General features: G+C 39.4%; 1 protein-coding gene across 1 annotated transcript in view; it reads left to right on the top strand.

Annotated features, from left to right (window-relative positions):
* Positions 1–1,864: 1,864 nt before the first annotated feature.
* Positions 1,865–21,707, top strand: part of LOC139628157 (non-muscle caldesmon-like) — a 28,836-nt gene continuing 8,993 nt past the window's right edge. The window contains exons 1-14 of the mRNA XM_071489551.1: positions 1,865–2,100; positions 9,760–9,900; positions 12,659–12,923; positions 13,690–13,826; positions 14,005–14,248; positions 15,803–15,925; positions 16,548–16,571; positions 16,760–16,801; positions 17,635–17,666; positions 18,020–18,104; positions 18,523–18,666; positions 19,935–20,033; positions 20,495–20,578; positions 21,290–21,386. Of these exons, the coding sequence (XP_071345652.1) occupies positions 2,042–2,100; positions 9,760–9,900; positions 12,659–12,923; positions 13,690–13,826; positions 14,005–14,248; positions 15,803–15,925; positions 16,548–16,571; positions 16,760–16,801; positions 17,635–17,666; positions 18,020–18,104; positions 18,523–18,666; positions 19,935–20,033; positions 20,495–20,578; positions 21,290–21,386 (1,576 nt within the window). The 5' untranslated portion in view covers positions 1,865–2,041. The remainder of the gene's footprint in view (positions 2,101–9,759; positions 9,901–12,658; positions 12,924–13,689; positions 13,827–14,004; positions 14,249–15,802; positions 15,926–16,547; positions 16,572–16,759; positions 16,802–17,634; positions 17,667–18,019; positions 18,105–18,522; positions 18,667–19,934; positions 20,034–20,494; positions 20,579–21,289; positions 21,387–21,707) is intronic.

The following is a 21,707-nucleotide window of genomic DNA, read 5'->3' as shown; positions in this document are numbered from 1 at the left end:
ACAACCAACCAGCAAACAGAGTGGGAGGTGTGAGCCCCAGTCCTCTGACAGCGACGATGGGCTCGTCGCCTCCAGCAGCAGCTCCTGTTCTCAGCTGCCATTTCTTATTCATAACCTGCTGAACGTAACCAGACCCAGCACACTCATTATCCCTTCAGCTTCATTTTCAGGCTGCTACTAATAACTGAGTTTTATACGATCAGAGCAAAGAGAGCGGCTTCCTCTCAGGTCTGATCATTTCATGTCAGTTATCTGCTGTGAATAACGCTCTTTCTGTGATGATGTTTTTTGTTTGAATTTGTGTTCACCAGACCCCAAGATCCATTAAAGGTCTCAGAAGGACTGTGACAAAAACTTGGACTCAGTTTGTCCTTTACAATCACCTGATTCTTCTCAATGTTTGACAATTCTTTCAGAAAATCCTTTAAAATTCACAATAAGTTTAAAGGCAAAGGTGGATCACAGCAAACACTGATTTAATTGATTTTTGTTTCTGTTTGCTGCACTTTAAGTTAAGTTTAAGTGAAGTTATTCAAATTATATATATTCATATTACCATAATTATTTTTTTGTTGTCTGTTATGTGTTGTTTTTGCTTTTATACAAATGTCATTCACTTTTCACAGTTAATACAATAACGTCACAGATCAGATCAGGTGGATGTTGGGCAGACTGTGTTGATTCAGGGACTTTTTGTACCATTTGGTCAGTTTCCACCAACTAAAAGTTCAGGTATTTTCCAATATTGTTCACATCTGACTTGAAACTAGAGACTGAAACCATAAACTCATTAGAAAAACATTTACTGAGGTAATAAATCAGTGAGAAGTAGGGCCATGTTCACATAGACTTCAATACAATCAGACTTCTTTTTACAACCAGTGGAGTCGCCCCCTGATGCTCATTAGACTGAATGAAGTTCTGGTAATTTTTCACACCCGAAGTCTACGTCCATTTTTATAAACAGTCTATGGTGAAAACTTTTAACGTTTAATGTTCATTATCTAAAAGACTTTTGTTCTATTTACACATAGGCTCCGATTGGGCAGTCAGATCTGGCAACACTGAAAGAGTGTAAGTTACTACCTGAAACATTTATGTAGAAAAACAGAAATCACAAAGAGATTATTTATTTATTTATTTATTTATTTTTACTATATATTTTATTTTATTATAATTTATTATTTCATTTATTGTAATTCAAACTAGTAATGCAAAGTTATTTTTGAAGTTATATTCGCAGTTATTGTCTTTACTGAAAGAATTTGACACATGTTCAGATGCAAATGTTCAGAACAAAAAAAAAAAAATCATCAACTACTTAACTGGAGTTCACATGTAACATTCAACACGTATGTTGAAGAGGTTTGCTGAAAGGTGAGATACCCACCTAGAAGTCTATAACTGCCCCTATTAACAGTCTCTGTATTTGAGAGATACTGACCGGTAAAAAATAATGGAAGTCAATACATTCTCATTCTCTTTTTATGGAAATATTGTAAATGTGTTTTTTTTTTTAATTCAGGAAAAAACAAAAGAAGAGGATCAAGCTTCATGTCACAGTCATTGTTGGGTTTCAAGAGCAGTGAGTGACACAGAGTTGATCATTTCTCCGACACTGGGCTGGTCTCTCTAAACGTGTTTGTGTTCATAAACACACAGCTACAGTAAACAGGCCTCACAATATACACGCACAAGATATTGTTACTGATCCACTGTTATGATATCATCTTACTTTTTCCCTCGGGAGAGTCACGTGACCCCTGTTTGAGTGAGGGGGGGGGGGGTCAAAATGCTTCAATGAAAACCACATGGAGGAGGGAGGAGAGAGCTGAGACTAAACAGAGAGAGAGAGAGAGAGAGAGAGAGAGAGAGAGAGTGACATGAGCTACAGAGACAGAAGAAAAACAGAACAGCTGTAGGAAAGGTCTAAGACTCCAGAACTTAGCACCAAGGTCAGATCCGGGAGCAGGACCAGAGGCTATACACAACAAACATAACCACAACCCAGGACCACAGACCAGGAGCCGCAGAGTCCAGCATGTCAGAGTCCATCAGAAGAAGGAGCTCCAGCAGACAGCTCCTGCAGAACCTCATCAGGTCAGAGAATAATGCTTTTAACACATGACAGCTTTGCTTTGTTCTCACTCGTACCTGCAGGATGAAATTAGCAGTTTACTGAAGGTGAGTGTGATAAAGTTTGTCACGGATCAGGAATAAAATAGAACGTGATTTAAATATTTCATGCAGTCATCATCAACATTAATAAACCAGAGGTGAAAGTAACTACATTTACCCAAAGTACAATCATAAAATATTCATCTTTTACTTCCCCTTTTTGTAATATTTACTTTTTACCGGAGGTGGAGACAGTTTTGAGATACTTGTACCCCATTTCTCTACTTTTACTCCACTACCTTTCAGAGGAGAATACTGTATTTTTTACTCATTTTTTCAAATTGTATTTATCAGGTATGGTTACAAGTTACTTTAAATATTTAGGTATCAGTTAGTGTATGAAACATATGATCCATTTATTAAATGTGATGCAGTAATATACACTTCTGTCGAAGGTTTTACAACTCCTCCATTTTTCCTGTTGTTACTAAAATTTGCATAGTGTAATGTCTGAGTGTTTATGAAATAAAACTATAAAAAAAAGGAAAAAGAAACAGCAACTGAAAACACTTACGACATTATTTCTACAATAGAAAAGAAATGTTGTTTGGACACTTCGCACTGTTGCAGACATTCCCACTAATTTGTTGCCCTTGCAGGTTGCTTTGCTTTCACCTTCTGTCCAGTTCATCCCAAACCAGCTCCATTTAAGCCTGAGGACTGTGCTGGTCTTCATCATGTGAAGCCACCGTCTGGTTCTGTTCTAATGTTTTGGCTCATTATCTGGCTTTAAGATGAACCCCTGACCAACCGGTCTGTCTTCCTTTGTTACTTGTCTTTTTCTCACTATTATGATAGCTATACAACAATAATGCATCAAAGGGTGAAGTAACACAGTTTGTTCCCACACTGCCTTTGTGCAGACAGACAGTTTCACAGTCATGAACCTGTAGGATTTGTTTGCATTAATTTTCGAGGCTTCATTTGCTTCCATTGCTGCAGGAAAGATGGAAGTTAACCAATTTCTTCATACCAGAAAAAAGCCTGTTTTCTGTGATGTTTGCGTTATTTATTTATTTTATCTTTTTATAACCTGGGCAGTTTACCACTTACCTTGGTACCACCATAAGGCTTTTCTCTGGTCTTGAGCTGCATTTCAATAAAAACTGAAAAAATGAGGGTGTACTAAAACTTTGAGTAGATTAAACTTCAAACAAATCAGCTCTAAAACTCCTACAATATAAATTCACCACATCATATAATTATGTGAAACTAAATGAATTCTTTTACATTTGATACTTAAAGTGCATTTTGTTGCTAATACAACTGGGATTTTAGTCTAGTAAAATTTTTAGTGTAGGACTTTTACTTGTAATTAAGTATTTTAAGGTGTGGTACAGTGATGATGTAAATGGTTTGAATACTTCTTCCATCACTGCTTTTTACTCCACTACATTTATTTGACTGTTACAGTTAAAAGTCCTCAGTTAAAGATTAAAAAAACTATTATTGGTACAGTACATCCAGCAGCATATAAAAATAAAACATACAAGTATACAAACAAGTAAATATACAAGTGAAATGGATAATGTTGGTGCATTGACTCTTGTCTGCAGGAGAAAAGCAGGATCACTTGTTTTTCTCTGTATTTCAGCTTTAACTTTATTGTCGCTAAATCTGCAGCCAAATTAAACACAGAACACACGCTTACACATAAAACATAGGAAAATAAATAAAATATATATTTTAAGACAATGTAAAATGTTATGCTAAAACCACAAGCTCACATAGAAAAATGTATATACATAAATGACAGAATAACATGATGTGGGGTAGATCCAGCCATCGTCATGCAACCTAATCACAAGTGGTAAATTCATTATAAAATTACAACTTAAAGTGCTTCTGGCTTCAGTGTCAGCATGCAGTGGCTGCCACATAAGAAGGTTATACTGTGTGACCTAAGCAGTGTTCACAAGAAGAAAAACAATAAGGGACCGAGAATCAAACCATGTGGAGCACCAGACAAAAGATGCAGCAGACCAGCCTGTGGTTAGGACTATTTCAAAGCCAACACCTCTTGTATAAGTGAACAGAATATGTTGAGTTTAGGAACCGCTAAAATAGAGCAACTCTCAACATTGACAGTCCACAGGTATTTAGCATTGTCCACATCCAAGTGTAATTAAAAGGGAAAAAGGTGAGGAAAGCCACACACATGTTACAGCCCTCACATCTCATCATTGCTGTGTCACCTCCTGTAAATGCTGCATGCTGGCGAATATTATTACAATGTGAAGGAGAAAACAGTGTAAAAGAAAGGAGCTCAATTCCATCCACACTACAGGGATTCAGTATCATGTCTTCTACTTCATTGGAATAAAGACATGTGGAGAAATAGGGCTCTAGTTTTAAAAATTCTTTCTTAGCAGACAAGTTTCTAATGTCACCTAAAGAGGAAAACATAACATACATAACACAACATAATAAAGTCATGTAATAATATAAAGATGAAGATGGACAAACATGGCTAAACTTGCATGAGGAACCTAATAGTTTTTATTTTAATTACACAGTAATGATAAGGTTTGTGGGTTGTAATATACCATATGGCTGCTTTTCCCTTTTTGCTCTTTAATTACGGGGTAAGAAAAAGGCTGTTAAAACCATTTTCAGACTTCAGTTTTGTTTCCCAGACCTGTAGCCTGTAAGTACCCAATACTTACAAAACTAATTAAACTAACTAGAGTATATTGATTTCTCCTTCCTCCTGAGACACCCAGTTTGTCCTCTCTAGTTTCCCGTAGTCTTGTCTTCTTCCATTGTACCTACCAGCAGCAACCTGTCAGTGCACTGAGACCTGGTGCATCCAATGACATTACAGTGTAAATCACAGATTGTATGATAAAGTCTCAGTTTCAATGCCACCACCTGTTATCATATAGTTTTGTCCTCTGTTGAACCCTAATCCCATTCCCATGCTTCTTCGGCCCGGTTTGGGCACTTAATACAGCTTGTTCTGATCTGTTCAGCCTAATATCTTGAGTTGTTTTTCACATCTGCACTTGTCTCCGAACTACTGCTCCTCGTTGTCAGTGAGGTTGTTGTTTCCTCACTGATCTGTGGAACATTGCTGTGTGACTTCACTGAAAATGACATTGCGCACTGAGTTCAATGGCTTCTTTTATAGCTGCAACCTCCTTAATGGCCATGACATCATCTGGCTGAGTCCTGAACCCCCCTCCTGCTCCACTACACACACACACACACACCCACACAAAGAAAATGCCGTTCCCCAGGCCTCCATTGCCTCATTGTGTAAATGGTGGAAAAAGTGATGCGTATCAGAGAGATTTCCTCCATAATTTGCTCGTTTCACATTTATGCTTCACAGCATCATGTTAAATGTCCCAGCAGACCCTGAAGATACCTCCTACACTAGACTGCCCTGCAGAGACAATACACTGTGACTGTAGTTACTGTGTGAATACGACAATAATGGCAGCAGAGTCATCAGGAGGTCGGGGTGGTTGGGGTAGATGGAGGATTTACAAAGTGCAGGACACCAGACACGAGAGACAGGGTTCACATCCAGAGTCCGGTCTCTGGTTAAGGTTAGGGAGAGATGATGGTTTGGGAGGATTTTAATGAACACGTTGTGTCTGAAGTCACTGTGAATTTTTTCTGTATTAAACCAGACCAGGATCTTTCTTTAACATTAACCGAGTCCTGTGAGAGTCTGAACAGAACCATGAAACTAAGTTTGGTGGAAAACAGAAACAGTGTCTGTGAGCATTTTACTCATATGGTTAATATTGTATGAAGTATAAATAAATAATATAAATTAAAAAATAATTTACAGTGTTGGCAACTTAGCAACTTTGGCACTAGATTTAGCAACTTTTCAGACTCAAGGCAGTAGTTGAAAACCCATCCAGTCGGTCACACAGCTAAACCAATCCAGCCTTAGGCTGAGGTAGGACCGCCTACCTAATTAACATACGGACAAAGACATAAATAGATACATAAATAAATCTTGAAATGCATGCATAAATATGCATGTATAAACAAATAAATGTAGAAATGCATAAATAAATTAATAAATCTAAAAATACAGAAATAGCATTTTTTCATTACCAAAATGTGTTTATTTTGCATTTATTTAGGTATTTAATTATTTATTTCAGCATATATTTATTTATTTATACTTACGTCATTATGTCTGTTTGTCATTTTTTATACAATATCATCCTAACATATATTACATAACATGTGTATTTCCCAAATACATTGCAAGCTGTTTTCTAAAGTTTTGGCTATTAAATCCACAACACTGGAAGTGGCCAAGTATAAAAAGTTGCATGAAAACAAAGAATTATTCGCTGATATGTCTTGAAGGACTTGGCACCAACTGATTCCTTTAAGTTGGGGAATCAATTTAAAAAGTACAAAAAAAGTAAAAAGTACAAAAAAGTAGATGTGAACTCTAGCTCTTGGGCTAAAATATGCCAGACCAGTGATATGGCACCTCATACTCCCTCCCCTTGTTGCATGTCAGACAGCAATGATAAGGTCTGGAATCAAACCTGATCCCCAGCTGACCCACTTCCCCCAAAAATGGCCAGACTGAGGAGCTGAAACCGGCCTGTCACACATCAAATCGATTTTCAGTGAACTGAAGACTGACTCCTGCCAACATGGCTCCCACTTCATCTCTAGTGAGCACGATCTTATGTAGGTCACTTTCCCACATAATAATGACCGCAGCCTGTTTGACTCCCAAACATTCATGGCCGCTGTCCTCACCAGCACCATTAAGCAATGACAGTTTCATCACTCTTTTATATCTGAATTTGTTTTTTGCCCATTAAAGATGCTTTTTGAGATGATCTCATCGAGAGAAATGTTTGATGAACCGAGGGGTTGACATGTTTGGAAAATTAATCATATTTTTGGGTGAGGGCCTTTGCATTTATTTGACCCACAATTGGCCAGTGCAAAGATGAACGTTCTGCATGTTTTATGTGTTCTCTTAATGAAAGCCATGCGGAGCTGCAGTGTTGTCAGCATCACTAAATTCACAAGATGCCTTTACCAGAAAGTTTTACTGAGGTTTCCAAACAGAGTGAGACCTCCAAACAAAGATGGTTACCTGCCAAAGATAAAAGAGACAAAGTCAGTCTTATTCTCAACCAACTCAACAGAATCTTGGTGCTACAATAAATGTCATCCAAAATGAAAATGTGCATCAACCTCCACCAGAGAATTACTGGTGTTACTCACCTTCTCCAGGCCTACTCACCTTTTATATGCTACCAAACTAACCACCAGCCATAATCATGAAAGCTTTACAACCTGAAACACTGTTGAAAACCCTCTAGAGTACTGTGTGACAAAGTTTAGTTTGCTTTAACAGTGAGGTCAGCGACTGTCTGAATCATGTGTTTCCCTTGTGGCTCCTTGCTGTGGCTGTGTGAGACTGTTCACTACTACAAACCACACAAAGTCGACTCAGCTTAGAGTTTTGTGTATTTATTGTAAAAATAATACACAATTATCATAATAAGTTAAGTTAAAATAACTTGAGGCTTCCCTCAGTGTAGTTGCATGGATTTACATCTCCTCATTAAACCACTTCACCTGTGCATGGCTCCATTTTTCCTCCCAAACCTCATTGCACTTTTAATTCCAGTCGCATAAATATATGCGCCAGAAATTTCTTAAACTCGCTTTAAAGAATCTACAAAATATTAATCTACATTTTTGTGTATCTGTTTTTTGGTTGTGCTGTTTCTGTTTCTATGAATGTGTTTTATTTCCTTAATGTTTCTCCCATTAAAAAGGCACAATGAGTCAAATATTAGAAAGATATTAGCTAAAGATAACTAAGTCATTGGAAAAACTTTGTCTTCCACAGGAAACACTGTCACAGAGAGACTTTTATTATGGGGACATATACAGGATTTATTCACATGTATTTTTGTAGGTTTGGCCAGTTACAAAAACACTGCAAACATGGTGACATCACTCAGATCGTTCAGACAGCGCGCAGGTAGTTTAGTCAGATGATCTATCTGTGTTGTTTCATTTCCATCAGACCTATTTTTATCGTAGTAAACTTGTACAATCCAATCATGACTGATAAAATCCAAGTTGTGATAAACTGGAATTTTCCTTTAAAAACAATGACATAAGACTTTGGAAAACTTGTTTGTAGCCAACCAAAGTCTGACAACTGCTTCAGTTTTCAGAGGTGGACAGTTTCAAACTGACAGCCAATCAGATGGCTGACTAATATTTCCAGTTCTTGTTATTCCACTTTTCTGACAAGATGTTCTCCAGACCTCCATAAGCATAATGGAGGTCTGCAGGATTAAAGTCTGTCTCCATCCTTTGTCCTGCTCCTCCTCCATCTCCTCATCTCCTCCCTCCCTTTCTCTCTCTCTCTCTCTTTGTTTCTCTCCAGAGATTGAAATTAAGTGAAACAGCACAGCAGCTGGCTCGAGCTTCGCCAGATGTGCTTGGACAATAAAAAGAGTTATTGTTATCAAGTCCCGCCCCCTGGAAACTGAAGCCGATCAGACAGAAGAAGTGAATGAGCTTTCTATTAAAGAGGAGTCATTTTTTCCTCTGATTTTTAAATCCACTTACCTGAGCAAAACCTCATACATAAACTTTTCCACAGAGATTTTTCTCTGTTGTACCAAACAAGTAACAAATAGGAAATGTGAATAGTGTGTAGCTGGGCAACAAGTGGTTGGTTGAGCAGATAACATAGTTTAAATGTTCTTTTCTCAACTTATATGTCATATCTCTTCTCAATGCTACAGTATTTAGTGCTGTTTAGACAATAGAGTGCTTTCATCTTTGTGGCAGCATTTTGTGTGTGAAATGGTTTCCCAAGTTTGGTGTAGAAGAACTTCACTGATCCATGGAGAAACCTGACCTCAAATCCATCCAGCACCTTTGGGATGATCTGGAAAGAACCAGACTTTATCACCCAACATTAGGGTTGAAGCTCACTAATGCTCTTGCGGCTGAATGGGAGTAAATCCCTGCAGCCACGTTCAGCATCTGGTGGAAGAGCCTGAAGCCAGAAGAGCGGATGCTGTTATAGCAGCAGATTAATGGTCATGCTTTCAGAGTGAGATGTTCAGAGTCCACATACTTTTACCCATGTAGTGTGTCTGGAGCCCCTGAGGGTTGAAGGATTTGCAGCAGCTGTGGAGGTAGAGGAGGGAAAACCAACTTTATCATCATCATACTCAATATCTCGTCAACAGCAGAACGGTCTAGCATCTTTTCAAGTGATCATCATAACTAGTTTTGTTCATATTCATAATAATGTCCATGGATACCTAATATTTAAGATGATTGTTCTGACCTTAAAGACACTTTTGTTGACCCTGTGATTGACTGGCAACCCCTCCTCTTACCCTGAAAGGATTAGCATTATAGCTGATGGATGGAATGATGGATGATGGGAAATTGCATGTTAACCATCATTGTCTGTTGGGTCACTGTGAATCCTGGTACTTCTCCTACCTTTTCACGTATAGAAGCTCTTTAAGATGTTAACTGACTCCCTCAGTAGGAGTGTGTGCTGACGGCCTGTTGGTGTGACTGTCGCACTGACTGCAGGGTGACGGCCCAGCGCAGCCAGGAGGATGCTGAGGAGGTGGAGCGGGAGCGAAGGAGGAGAGCCAGGGAGAAGCAGAGAGGGGATGGGAGCCCCTCCTGGCCAGAGCCCCCCCATCACGACGACCTCACACATGACACAGAGTGAGTACGACACAGGCTTCACAGCAGTCTCACAATGAGTAAATATCAACCAGCCAGACTAGAAACAGACACTGCACCAAAACCTCGAGAATCTGGAGATGTCCTTTTTAGTTTCTTATGAGAATCTGGATCATATCTGGAGATTCTTTTAATATGACATCTTACAATGCTTTGTCCAGTCCAGATTTCATCATATATGGGTGATAGTTTGAAATATCTGGGCAACTACATCTCTGGATTCTATTTGCACAGAGTTGAAGCTGAAAAAGCTTGTTGTGATGTGGGTGTAGATCTTTGTGAGCTTTTTGTTGAACTTTGCATCACAAAGATTTCACATCACTAATTCAGGGATGTCAATGTTCATGCACATTCAGCCTGTTTATGAATTGTCACTAATTACTCAGGAATGGTTGATAAAGCATCTATCACAGCTTTATAGAGCAGTTAGAAGCCATTAAGAAAAACAATTGGCTTGCCAGGTTGTTAATAAAATCTCCAACTGGTTCTTGTCCTCCTCCAACAAAACGTGGTTTGTCTCAGTTTGGGGCTGATAGATCCAGAGAGCTGATTTTTGGTGGTGGGGTGACACATTTGTTAGCATTTAGATCACAGATTGGATCCACACAAGGCAAATGCAGTCCAGACTGTTCTGGTTTGTGGTTCCCTGATGATGTCCCTCTCTATCTTCAACAATCTCTTGACTCATCTCTTCTGAGAGCACCTCCTCTCTTTAGATTGCCTAACTAGCACTTACTATGCACTTTTGATGCACTTCTTTACCCGATCTCCTTCCACTTTGCCTTATTGAACAGATTTAGAACTCAGTGTTGAAGCTTTAGTCTTGTCCCTCACTTGTAAGTTGCTTTGGATAATAGCGTCTGCCAAATGAGTCAGTGAGTAAAGTGTCCCTCATGTTATGGTTAAAGTCAGGATCCATCAGCTGCTGATTACAGGGGAAAAGACTTATTGTTGTCCAGTGATGCTGCAGGTGAATGAGCTGAGGAAGCTGCTGCTCCATCAGTTCCTGGTTGTTTGGTCAGAGATGCAGAAAAATCCTCCTCACCTGAGACTATGTGCTGCTGAGCAGACTCATTCACAGCACTGTGAAGTAAAATGCACTTCACTCATCAAATACTCTGCTCACTGGTTCAGTCATTTGCTTCATGATTCCACCTGACTGGAGATTTTAATATTAATCCATCCACTAGTTCTGTGCGATAAGATAAAGATACTGTAAGTATAAATGACTATATTGTGTATGTGTATAATTAGATTTGTATAAATAAAAGGTATAAATAGCGAACAGTGGTGAAACAAAGAGAGATACCATTTAAAAAACTACTGGAATAAATACCTGCTTTTATCTGGGTTATTAGTGCTGATGAGTTTCAGTCTTCTGATCTGACTTGACCTGAAACAGGAGGCAGCAGTGCCTCTCTGTTTGATGTTTCCACGGTTACTGTCTCCGTTGCCATGGAGCCTAAAGCTCCAGGTCCTGTCTGCCACCTGCTGCCTCGCTCAACACTCTGCCCTGTGCGAGACCTCTGGGTGACATCAAAAACACTCGGTCACCTGAGTAAGAGACTCAGCAGCAGATAAACCTTCATGCTCTGAAGCACCGTCTCCTTCAACCTTTTAACCTTTTTGACCGGAGGACCGTTAGACAATAGACAGACATCTGTGGCAACAGTTTGGGTTAAGCTTTTTTTGCTGAATCCTGGGTGAAGCCTGGTAACTAGTGAGCTGGACAAACAGTGGCAGTGAGTGTAACAGGCAGAGACCCCAGTCAGTAAAGTAGACATGCCTCAAAAAGCTATAGAGGTTCATAATGAATCTGTGGTCACAATTTTTGACAGGAATAAAAAACTGTGGAACTGTAAGAAGAAATATAAAGAAAGAAAGAAAGAAAGAAAGAAAGAAAGAAAGAAAGAAAGAATGAATGAATGAATGAAGAGGGAAAGGTTTTAACAGAATACAAGTAATCAAAAGCCATTAACAAAATCAAAAAAGTAATTTTATCATAGGTTGTGATAAGACTTTATTGATACCCAGTTGTATATAAAGTGATTTAAATTACCCTCACAGCTGCAACAAATACCTCAATAATTCATGAATTAATTAATAATCCAATAATATAATTTACATTGTTATTCTGCAATAATGAGAACTTTAACTTTGGTGCTAGTTTAAGTTTATTTTGATGTGGTGGAAGCCACATTCTGTACATCAGAGAAAGGAAAGTTTTTTTTGTTATATTTCCACATTGTGGTTTTGCTTCTTTTATTTATAAAGATCTGAGCTTCTTCCACCACTGTTGCATAAGATATATACATATATATATATATATATATATATATATATATATATACACATACATAAACACACACATATATATATATATATATATATATATATATATATATATATATATATATATATACATTTAGAGGATAATATTTAGAATATATATCTAATTTAAAAAATACTATTAAATATTAGATATTCTTGATCTTTTTTTACCAAACTATTTATGAGCTTCATTCAGCCCACAGATACACGCACACTGCATATGGTCTTCATTTCCTCTGGTGTGTGTCATGTAGTAGTTTGCATGTTTTCTTCTCTGAGTTTTTTATGCGTCTACTGGGATTCAGACGTTCAACTGGAGGGTTCGTCCTGGCTCAGAAGGAGAGAGATTTGGTCCAGAAAGCACACTCATCCAGTCCTCTAACGGAACTGCTCTCTAACTGTCCCTCAGGCTGGATGAGGAGCTGAAGCCCAGCTGCTGCTTGGTTCTGGAGGAGGACGAGGGCTTCAGCGACTGGAGTCACAGGTTGGAGAACCGTAGCGAGCAGGAGGTGCAGGATGACTGCAGGGCCAGGGTGCAGACAGCTTCAGCACCACAGCGGAAACCAGGGCCTGAGGAGGAGAAACAGCATAGGGATAAAGAGGAGCAGGACAAGAGTCGGGAGCCTGAAAGAAGCAGTCGTTCCCAAGAAGCTTCAATAAGACCTCCAGAGAAGGTACGAAGCCTAACAGATCAATACTGTCAGTACTGAGGCTTTCTGTCATCCAGGACGCGGTTTCTCTTAGAGCTTTATGAAGGCAACTGGACTTGCCTGAGGTTCCAGTTGCCTTTGTTAAGACCTGTATGTGTCATTCTGGATGTGTCTGATGCTTCGGCCAGTCTCAAGATGTCCATGTTAAATCAGCACAAATTTAGCATGTGACATTACAAATTTGGCTGTTCCAGCTGGTTTCCCAGCAGTGAAGCCTTTTCTGGCAGGCTGCAATGCATTGTTTAAAAAAAAGAGCTGTAGAAAGTTCGGTGATCCCTTAACTTTTCATCCAGCGTCATCATCAGGTCAAAGTTTTAATAGTCTAATACAATAATTAGCAATGTTGCTTATATACAAGCCCTGGTTTACAAATTTACAAGGAGTTTACATTGTAAACAAGAAACTAGCTCAAATAACACTAATAGATCATAAGTGTAATCATGAGAATAAATGATTAAACTGACTAAATTAACTAAACTGTTAACCAAAAGCATCACTGTTTTGCTGAAATGTGTCATCACTAAAATCTTATTATGTATATATGTATATTACGGAACAGCTAATCATGCCCTTTGTAAGCTCTCTGATACTGATTTAAACTCTGTTGTAAAGGACTCAGTGAACTGAGTTTGAACCTGTAGCTGAAGTTAATCTGAAAATACTTTATAATCTAAAATCTTTATAACTATATGTCATCATGTCAACCTGCTTCGCTTGTGGTTTGTTTTAGATGTCCAGCAACAGAAAGGAAGGCAGGACGTCATATAGCTCATCAGTCTTTCTGCAACAGGACACCAGGCTGCAGCACGCCGCAGGCCAACCAGCAGACAGGACGTCCTACCTGGCGGCAGGGACGATGAAGCCACGGTGCGTTCTCCACTCAGTCTGGTTTTATCCTCCTCTTCTTTCTAACCCTGTTGTCTCAAGATTTGTGTTTTTCACTTCATTCAGTGTATGCTGTGCTTGCATCCTTGGATCTGACCACGCTCTGATAACACAGTAACACTTTGACTTCATTAACCAGTTCAGTCCTCCTCCTCCACAGTGGAGGGGCCTGCAGGGTGGATGGGCAGGTGGAGCAGGAGGAGCTGAAGGAGGAGGTGCAACCCACTTTGCAGAGGGAGTGGAGGTCAGCAGAAACCAGACAGAGCCCCGGAGATGAAGATGATCAAGAAGAAGAGGAACTGAGATTCACACATGAAGAGAGCGAAGAGCTCCACCTCAGGAGGGAGCAGGGACACAGGGAGGAGGAGGAGGAAGAGGAGGAAGAGCACATGATGCCAGACAAGGTTGGCTTTCTAATATTTCTATTACTGCTGCTGCTGCTCTACTGCTGCTGTTACAGGAACCTGTGGTTTCTGCTCCACTAGTAAAGATAGTTGGTCTGTGTTTCAATCATCTTAGTCCACAGGAAAATATGTTGGAAACTACCATCCCAATTGTCAGGAAACTTACTGTGGATATTCATAGTCACCAGAGGATGACTCCCAATTATTAAGGCGATTCCTTGACTTTTTGTGAGATCAGAGTTTCCCCTTGACCGACATTTTAGTCCTTGACAAAATATTTTGAAAACTAACGGCCTGATTTCCATGAGTTGTGCTGGAGATATTCATGGTCCCCAGAGGATGAATTCGGTTTTTGTTGACTTTATGACCACACTGCAATCCCAACACGATCTTATGTACAAGACATAAGAAAATTTAATAGCGAAATCTCCATAAAGATTTACAGAGCTCATTCATTCATCCCCTGAGGATGAAGTGTTTCCTTTTTGTACTCTCCATGTGCATGATTTAGTGCCATCCTCCGGATAAACTGTCAGTTCTGCTCAGAAGATTTCTCATAATCTATTGAGCAAAATGCCACAAAATGTGTTGAGCCCATTCAGACTCCCAAGCAGATAAACATTTTTCATATTAAAGGGGCCCTGTGGAGTTCTGTTTACACCCACCAGAACACACTGTGTGTATCCTCAACAACAAACATGTTGAATCCATTTCCTTCCTCATAAAACATTTGCAAAGACATTTTTTCTGAACAGAATGAAACCTGCTTTGTTTATATGTGGAATAATAAGTGGAATAATGTGAAACTGTTGGCAGGAGTGTGTTTTGTGTCATTGTGTGCGTGAACATGAACAAACACAACAGGGACCCACTTGTAAAAACATTGCTTCATAGTGCTGGTGCTGGTCAGAAACTCCACAGGGTACCTTTAATATGCACATGTCCTCACACCAGTGCCACAGTAGGGATGAACTTTTCATTTTTACCCCCATGACTGAATCTCTAAAACATATGTTGTGAGTCCTGTCAAACACTTTCACACAGTTGGGTGCTAACAAGGGATTCAGACTCTTACAGTACGTCTGATACTAAATGTGTTGGCATAACCCCAGAAAATGTTCCTGTTTCTCCCAGTGTTATATAGGATATTTCATCAAGCATATACATGCTCATTATTAAACTCACAGAAGAACTTGGCTTCAAGTCTGAAAGTAATAAAAGGAAAATATGCTGCTCCACCTCGTGTGTAAGATGTTGCAACAAATTCCAACTTTTAGCACCAGTGATTTGCCAGTTATTCATTAACCTTTTCCACCGAATAGCACAGAATGGATGAGCAGCGTGAACAAATTTGAAGCATAATATAAAAGAGAGAAAGAACATATGTTGGGGAAGACTGTTCTTGAGATTATGTAATGGATCAGTTCAAAATCTGGACCAGATGCCTGATGCCAAAAAACCCATTTTCGCAGATTGATCAGGAATGATCAGATCCCTGCTAATAAAGTAGTGCCATTACAGTAAGTTGACATCTGTGTGTTGGTGTTGTCGTAGAGTTCAGTGGAAAGCAGAGACAGGAGCAGTGAGGAGGTGAACAGATCTGCAGTTTCTCTCGGCGGCAGCAGCGAAGGAGATGAGCCGTTGAACTGCTACGGTCCCATGAGCCCGACATTCAAGGTATCTCATGAAACCAACAGTGGTCTGTACAATAAAGTGTCTCTAATCCAAATATAAATCAAAGGTGCTGTATGTGTCATTTTTTTTAACCAGAAGTGACAGTGGTGGAGACGACTGACAGCCTCTGTGTCACTAATCGCCCTATTATCCTGAATAAAAGCTGCCATTTTGCTGCCATTTTCTCAGATGATAGAAGTTAGCTCCTCTTTGCTAATGAAGCTGTTCCCCATGTAGACCAAAAGTAATGCGTCACAGTAATGTGTATGTGCTGTGTGGATGTGGAGGATTTGGAGATGTGCGGCTGCACCTTTTGCAGAACTGTGCTGAGTAACAAAAGTCATGTAATGAATAATGAGTCGATCCTGATCCGATCTTTATTGTCCTTTGTAACACCTCTACATGGTGCACAATTTAAATGAATTAAGGTTATAGAGAAGCCATGATTGGAAGTTGAATATTTGTAACTGTACATCACAGACATTTAGATCGAAGGTGGAGAATCTGAATGAGTTTCCCTGTAAAACTACATTTCCCATTAACCTGTGATGATATACTCATGGTGAAGTTATGTTCTGTTGTGTTGACTGTGTCGTCTCTTTCATGCTCCCTGCTGTTCTACCAGAAACTCCTAATACAGTTTTACCCAGTGAGTACCGTGCATGTATCAGGTGACTGTTAATCTGTGTCACAGTTTGCTGGACTGATTTTACACTTTCTGACTTAAACAGGAGAAACTTACTGCATGTCTGAGTTGTACTTACAGTCATTCAGCCGACATGTCAGAGCGGCTGGAGCCTGCAGTCATCACTCACTCAGCTCACGCTCTCTTTACAGGATGAAGTCAACAGCAGAGTCTCAGCAGACGGAAAATGCACGGTGAGTGCAGCTATAGCTGACGGTCAGGGTCAAAGGTCAGCAGCTGCAGGCATGGATTGATTATCAAACAGAGCTATTAGGGGCCCCCTGACCCCTCAGGCCCCTGGGCTTGTGCCTCTTTTTGAAGTCACTGTTGATATTAGTTGTTTGAAAGTCAAAGATCTCAGTTAAGAGACACAAAAAGACCACAAAGGGATGCAAAATTATCCCAAAGAAAGACAAAACCACAACAAAGAGACACAAAACAACTACACAGAGACACAAAATGACAAAGAGATTAAAAGATAGCAACGACAAGGCAAAAAATGTCTCAAAACAACTACCTACAGATGCAAACAACTATATGTTTGTGATTCTGTTATGTCTCTTTCAGTCTGGGGTCCTGTACAGGTGGGCTAAGCTCTTACCTGTCTGTGCCCAGGGTCACCTTTTCTCATAATCCATCCATGGTTGCAGGTCACTACTACTCACCTACTCTTTACTCTTTATATTGTCCTATTTTTCTGTCCTTGTGTCATTTAAAACACAGTCAAATAAACAGGAACAGAGACTCTTTCTTAAACAGCTCCTTTCAATTTAGTCCATGTTGCAGATTTAAGGGGGTTCTTTTAAACCCCACCCTCAAAAACCAGCCATTAAAGGCACATAAGTTTCTGCTTTGCTCTATAAAAAAAATGTCAGTTTTTATTTTGCACAAATAACAACTTTGTGTCAGTTTGTACTTCAGCCTGCTTCAGTAAAAATCTTTGTTACTGCAGGTCATTTCCCATGTGTGAGTTATAAGGATAATTCCTGTGAGTTTTAACCATTGATTGTCTTAATTCTTCCCTCAGATCATGGAGAGAACTGAGTCCCTGAGGAAAAGGTGAGTCTGTGTTTGTTTGCCATGAGATAGATTTAAAAGCGTGACGGAGCAGTGTAATAATGCAACAAACCAATTACCCTCAGCAACTGCTACAACAAACCAGAGTGACAGAAATCTGTTGTTCTTCTGTTCTGTTTGACGCAAGCATTGAGATTCTGTCGGCCTCTGGCTTCACTCTACCTCCTGGAAATGTTCCTAAGAATAAGAATCAAATTAAGTTGCAGGTACAAAAACAAAGTGCAGAGCAGTTCAGAATAAAATCCGATTTCTCCTAAACAGACACAATGTTTGAAAGAAACTTGTATTTAGCTCATGTGCAGCAAAAAACTGACCTGAACATTTCTCTTCTAAAGCACCAACAACACAAAGAAGACGCTGCCACCTGTTGCTGTTTCCAAGATTGACAAGAAACTGGAGCAGTACACACATGCTCTCGAGGTAGAGTTACCCTTTTCTTTAATGGGAATTTTCCTTTTATTGACTGAAGCAATAAGCAGGTATTTTGGGGAGTTTTTATTGTGCACCCTGAAAGTTCTTCCACAAACTGCCAAGTGCAGTTTTACCCTTTCAGATAATAAGAGCAGCTCTTAAATGCTCGTTTGTTTTCTCTGGCTCTTAAAAAACATAATGGATTAATAGCTCCTCACTGCAACAACACTACCGGCCAAATTCTCCTTATAAATTAGCCATGACCAAAGAGTAGGCTGGTGTTCTGGTGTTGTTATTTGAAAAGGATATGATCTTAGACACAGTGCAGATTTTCTGTACCCAGCTTCAGGCCAAATCATGAGCGTGAAGGTCCAGCATTTACTGCTGAATTTCAGTTCAGATTCTGTACCTTCAACTATTCTTACAGGTTTCCTCAAAGGAAGGCAGATCAGGCGGTCAGACGGTTCTGACCGACCTGACGAGTCCCACTGAGCCTGTCGCCTCCAAGAAGAACCTGTTTGAGGCCGGGGAAGCCTGGAACCAAAACACCATCTCAGCTACAGCATCTAAGGTTAACGGGTTAACTGATGAAGTTAACCTATCAGCCATTTAATCTAACCTTTCACATCACGCCTGATAAATCTTTATTCCTTCTTTTCTCGTGTCTATTGAGAAGGTGTTTAGAAGTTTTAAGTGAGACTGTGATGCAGTAGTAAGCGCAGCCTTTGTTGTTTCAAGTGGTAATTACATATTTACACTTACTGCTTTGAGTGCACAAGTGTGTAGTTTTAAGTAGCTGGATGGTTCACTCAAAAAGTCGAGTGTAAAAAGATGGACACTTCTCACCCTCAATGGTCGGCATCACTCATGAGGCAAGGCCACTGATGTGTTTTTAAATCTGTGAAGAAGGCGACTGAGGAAGGAGGACATGTTGTCGTGGGTGATGCCGGCCTAATTTCCATGTTGCATGACGCAGGAGGCAAACACACAGTAAAATCTTAATTCTTAAGTCCAGAGGGCAAAGCAGCTGACAGATATTTTAGACGGCAACAATCCAAAATGTTGATTGTCATTTTTGGTGGGTGCAGAATGGCAGTGTTTAATTTGGAACAGCACTACCCAGCACTATTCACCTCCACACCAGTGAGTATACTGTGTACACAGTGTACCATGAGTCATCTCACACATCATCTCAATACAAACCAGCAAACACGCCGGCCAAGTCGAGTCAGCTTTCAGATAATCCGACTACTGTGAGGAAAAGCAGTTGTGTGCAGAGTGTTGTAGTTGCTGGAAGCTGTTTTTTTTCTTTTTGAGTGACCGGCACTAGGGAAGGGATCATCCCTCAGCATGAGTGAATGTTAGGATGCATGTCATCTTCACACACTACAGAAAATACAGTCTGGTAGCTGCTATCATCTGCGAGCACCTTGGACAAATTGGAGAAATTAAGTTAATTTGCATAATACTAAATTTCTAGTTCAAGTTTGCCCCCTTAAAATTTTGACTTTACTAAACATCAACACAAATTTTTGTTTTAGAGGAAAATAAGCTCTGAAAAACAAATATAGATTGGTGTGAGGCTGATCTTTTCCATATTTACACTTCCACCAACCTCAGTCGCATCACCTGAACGTCACCTGCTCTGATCAGGGGTTAGAGAAAGCTGGTTAAAAAGGGAGGCGTGGTCAGCAGCACGTGGCTCAGTAATTGTGACAACCTGCCTATCAATAAGTGTTGTCCTCTGGGGCACCACCCATCATGTATAGAATTAAAAAGTGTATTTTCTTGACTGGATTTGTGTTTTTCACAGTGATGATTTCTTCATGTCTGTCTCAGGATGCAGATGGTTTAAAAGTTGGTGTGGCTGATCTCATCAATCAGTGGGTGAGAGGAGGTGAAGATGGCAGCAGGTGCAGCTCGCCCTCCAAACCAGCAGTGAGTCAGAAGTTACCTCCTAATCTTGTGTTTGTTTGTGTTGCTATCTTGCATTATCTGCTGTGTTGCTGTGTGTTTGGCAAGATGCAGAAAACCTTTTAGCCCTGCGTCAATCCTTTTTTTTCCACCAGGCTTCAATTCTGTGACATTTATTTCTTTCGATTTCTTCTTTCTTCTTAGCTTTCCCTCCAACATGTCCGATAACTTTCTCTATCTTTACTTTGCATCAGGTAATTCGGATTTTGTTTCATGGCTCTTTTCAGTCCACATTATTTTGTTTCTTTCTGCTTCATGCAACCACACCCTAGCCTCCTTTCATGTGGTGTAAATCATCTCAACTCAGTTTTGACAAACAGTCAGCAAAGTCTGCCCCCTTGTGGCAACAGCAGCATCATACAGTTCATTCACATGGAACAACATTAAAGCAGAGATGACAGTTTAGTGTATTGTTGTATTTGCAGGAAATAAAACCTGGTGGTGTTTTAAACAAGAAAAACCTATGGGAGAGTCTTGGTGACACATTATCTCCTGGAAAGGATGGGAAGGTACGCATTCATATCAGTCCTTTAAGGTGGGATTTAAGTCTGTGGTTCCAAATGTGGGGTGCAGGACTCACTAAATTTTTTGTTCTGAATTTTTTTGGCTTGTGACCTCCTTACAATGAGACAATGACTATTTATGACTCTGCTGCTACAGGTTATGGTCTTAATGTGGACGTAAATTATGATCAGTTCAAGCAAAGAGTTTTTAAGAGAATTTTAAGAGCCCTGAAGAGATGAAAATAATCAGATTTTGCAAAAATGTGAGGGAAGCTGTAATAATAATAATTATAATAATAATAATAAAAATTAATATAGTGTTGTGTAACAGAAATTATTTTGTGACCCACTGCGGTTTGTCTTGGGTCTCATAGAGGGTAGCGACCCAAAAGTTAAGAATGATTCTCCCAGGGGCTCCCTAATGTGAGAGGTCACTAAAGGACTGAATGAACAAAAAAAACATCTGTCCCACAGAGTTACACACAAACACAGTGGTTTAAGATATTGCTCATTATTACATCCCCCTATGTAAATGTGATCAGGGAGACCCTGAAATTAAAAATACATTTCTATAGAGTTATGGTTTTAATCCTCTAATAGGGAGAAAGATGTAATTTTTTGGCAATAGTAACAAAGACTGACCACAATTTTGGATTGTTTACATGTTTTAAATATCAATCTGTCTATTAATAAAACTGTTTGTCATCTGTATTTCAGGAGAGTTCCCCTGGTAAAAGGTATAAATTTGTAGTTGCTGGTCACGGAAAGTATGAGAAGGTTCCTGTTGACACTGAAGATGTGAACTTTCAGTCAGGTAAGAAAGTCCCTAAACCTTAGCTCTGTAGGAAAACAATGGAAGATGAAGGAAATTTTTCTCTAATGTTTCTTTTACAAAGGTTCTATATAAATATATTTTATTGTAATTATTATCTTAACACAAAGAATTTGTGATACCGATTTTGGTTAAATTCTAATTTTATAAATTTAAAAAAGCACCAAATGTGGATTAATCCGCCTCTGAAAATAGTCCCCAACAAAGTCACTATTTACTCCTGTTTGAGTAACTTTTGCTAAAAACTACAATGCCCAGCTGTTTTGAGAAATCAATTAATAAAAATGGTTGTGTCAGAAAGTA

This window comes from Trachinotus anak, unplaced genomic scaffold, assembly GCF_046630095.1.
Source record: "Trachinotus anak isolate AG129_WGS33_773 ecotype Australia unplaced genomic scaffold, CSIRO_AGI_Tana_v1 ptg000011l, whole genome shotgun sequence".
In the NCBI taxonomy this organism is placed as follows: Eukaryota; Metazoa; Chordata; class Actinopteri; order Carangiformes; family Carangidae; genus Trachinotus; species Trachinotus anak.
Note: the sequence above shows the minus strand (reverse complement) of the source record. Positions and strands in the feature narration are given on the sequence as shown.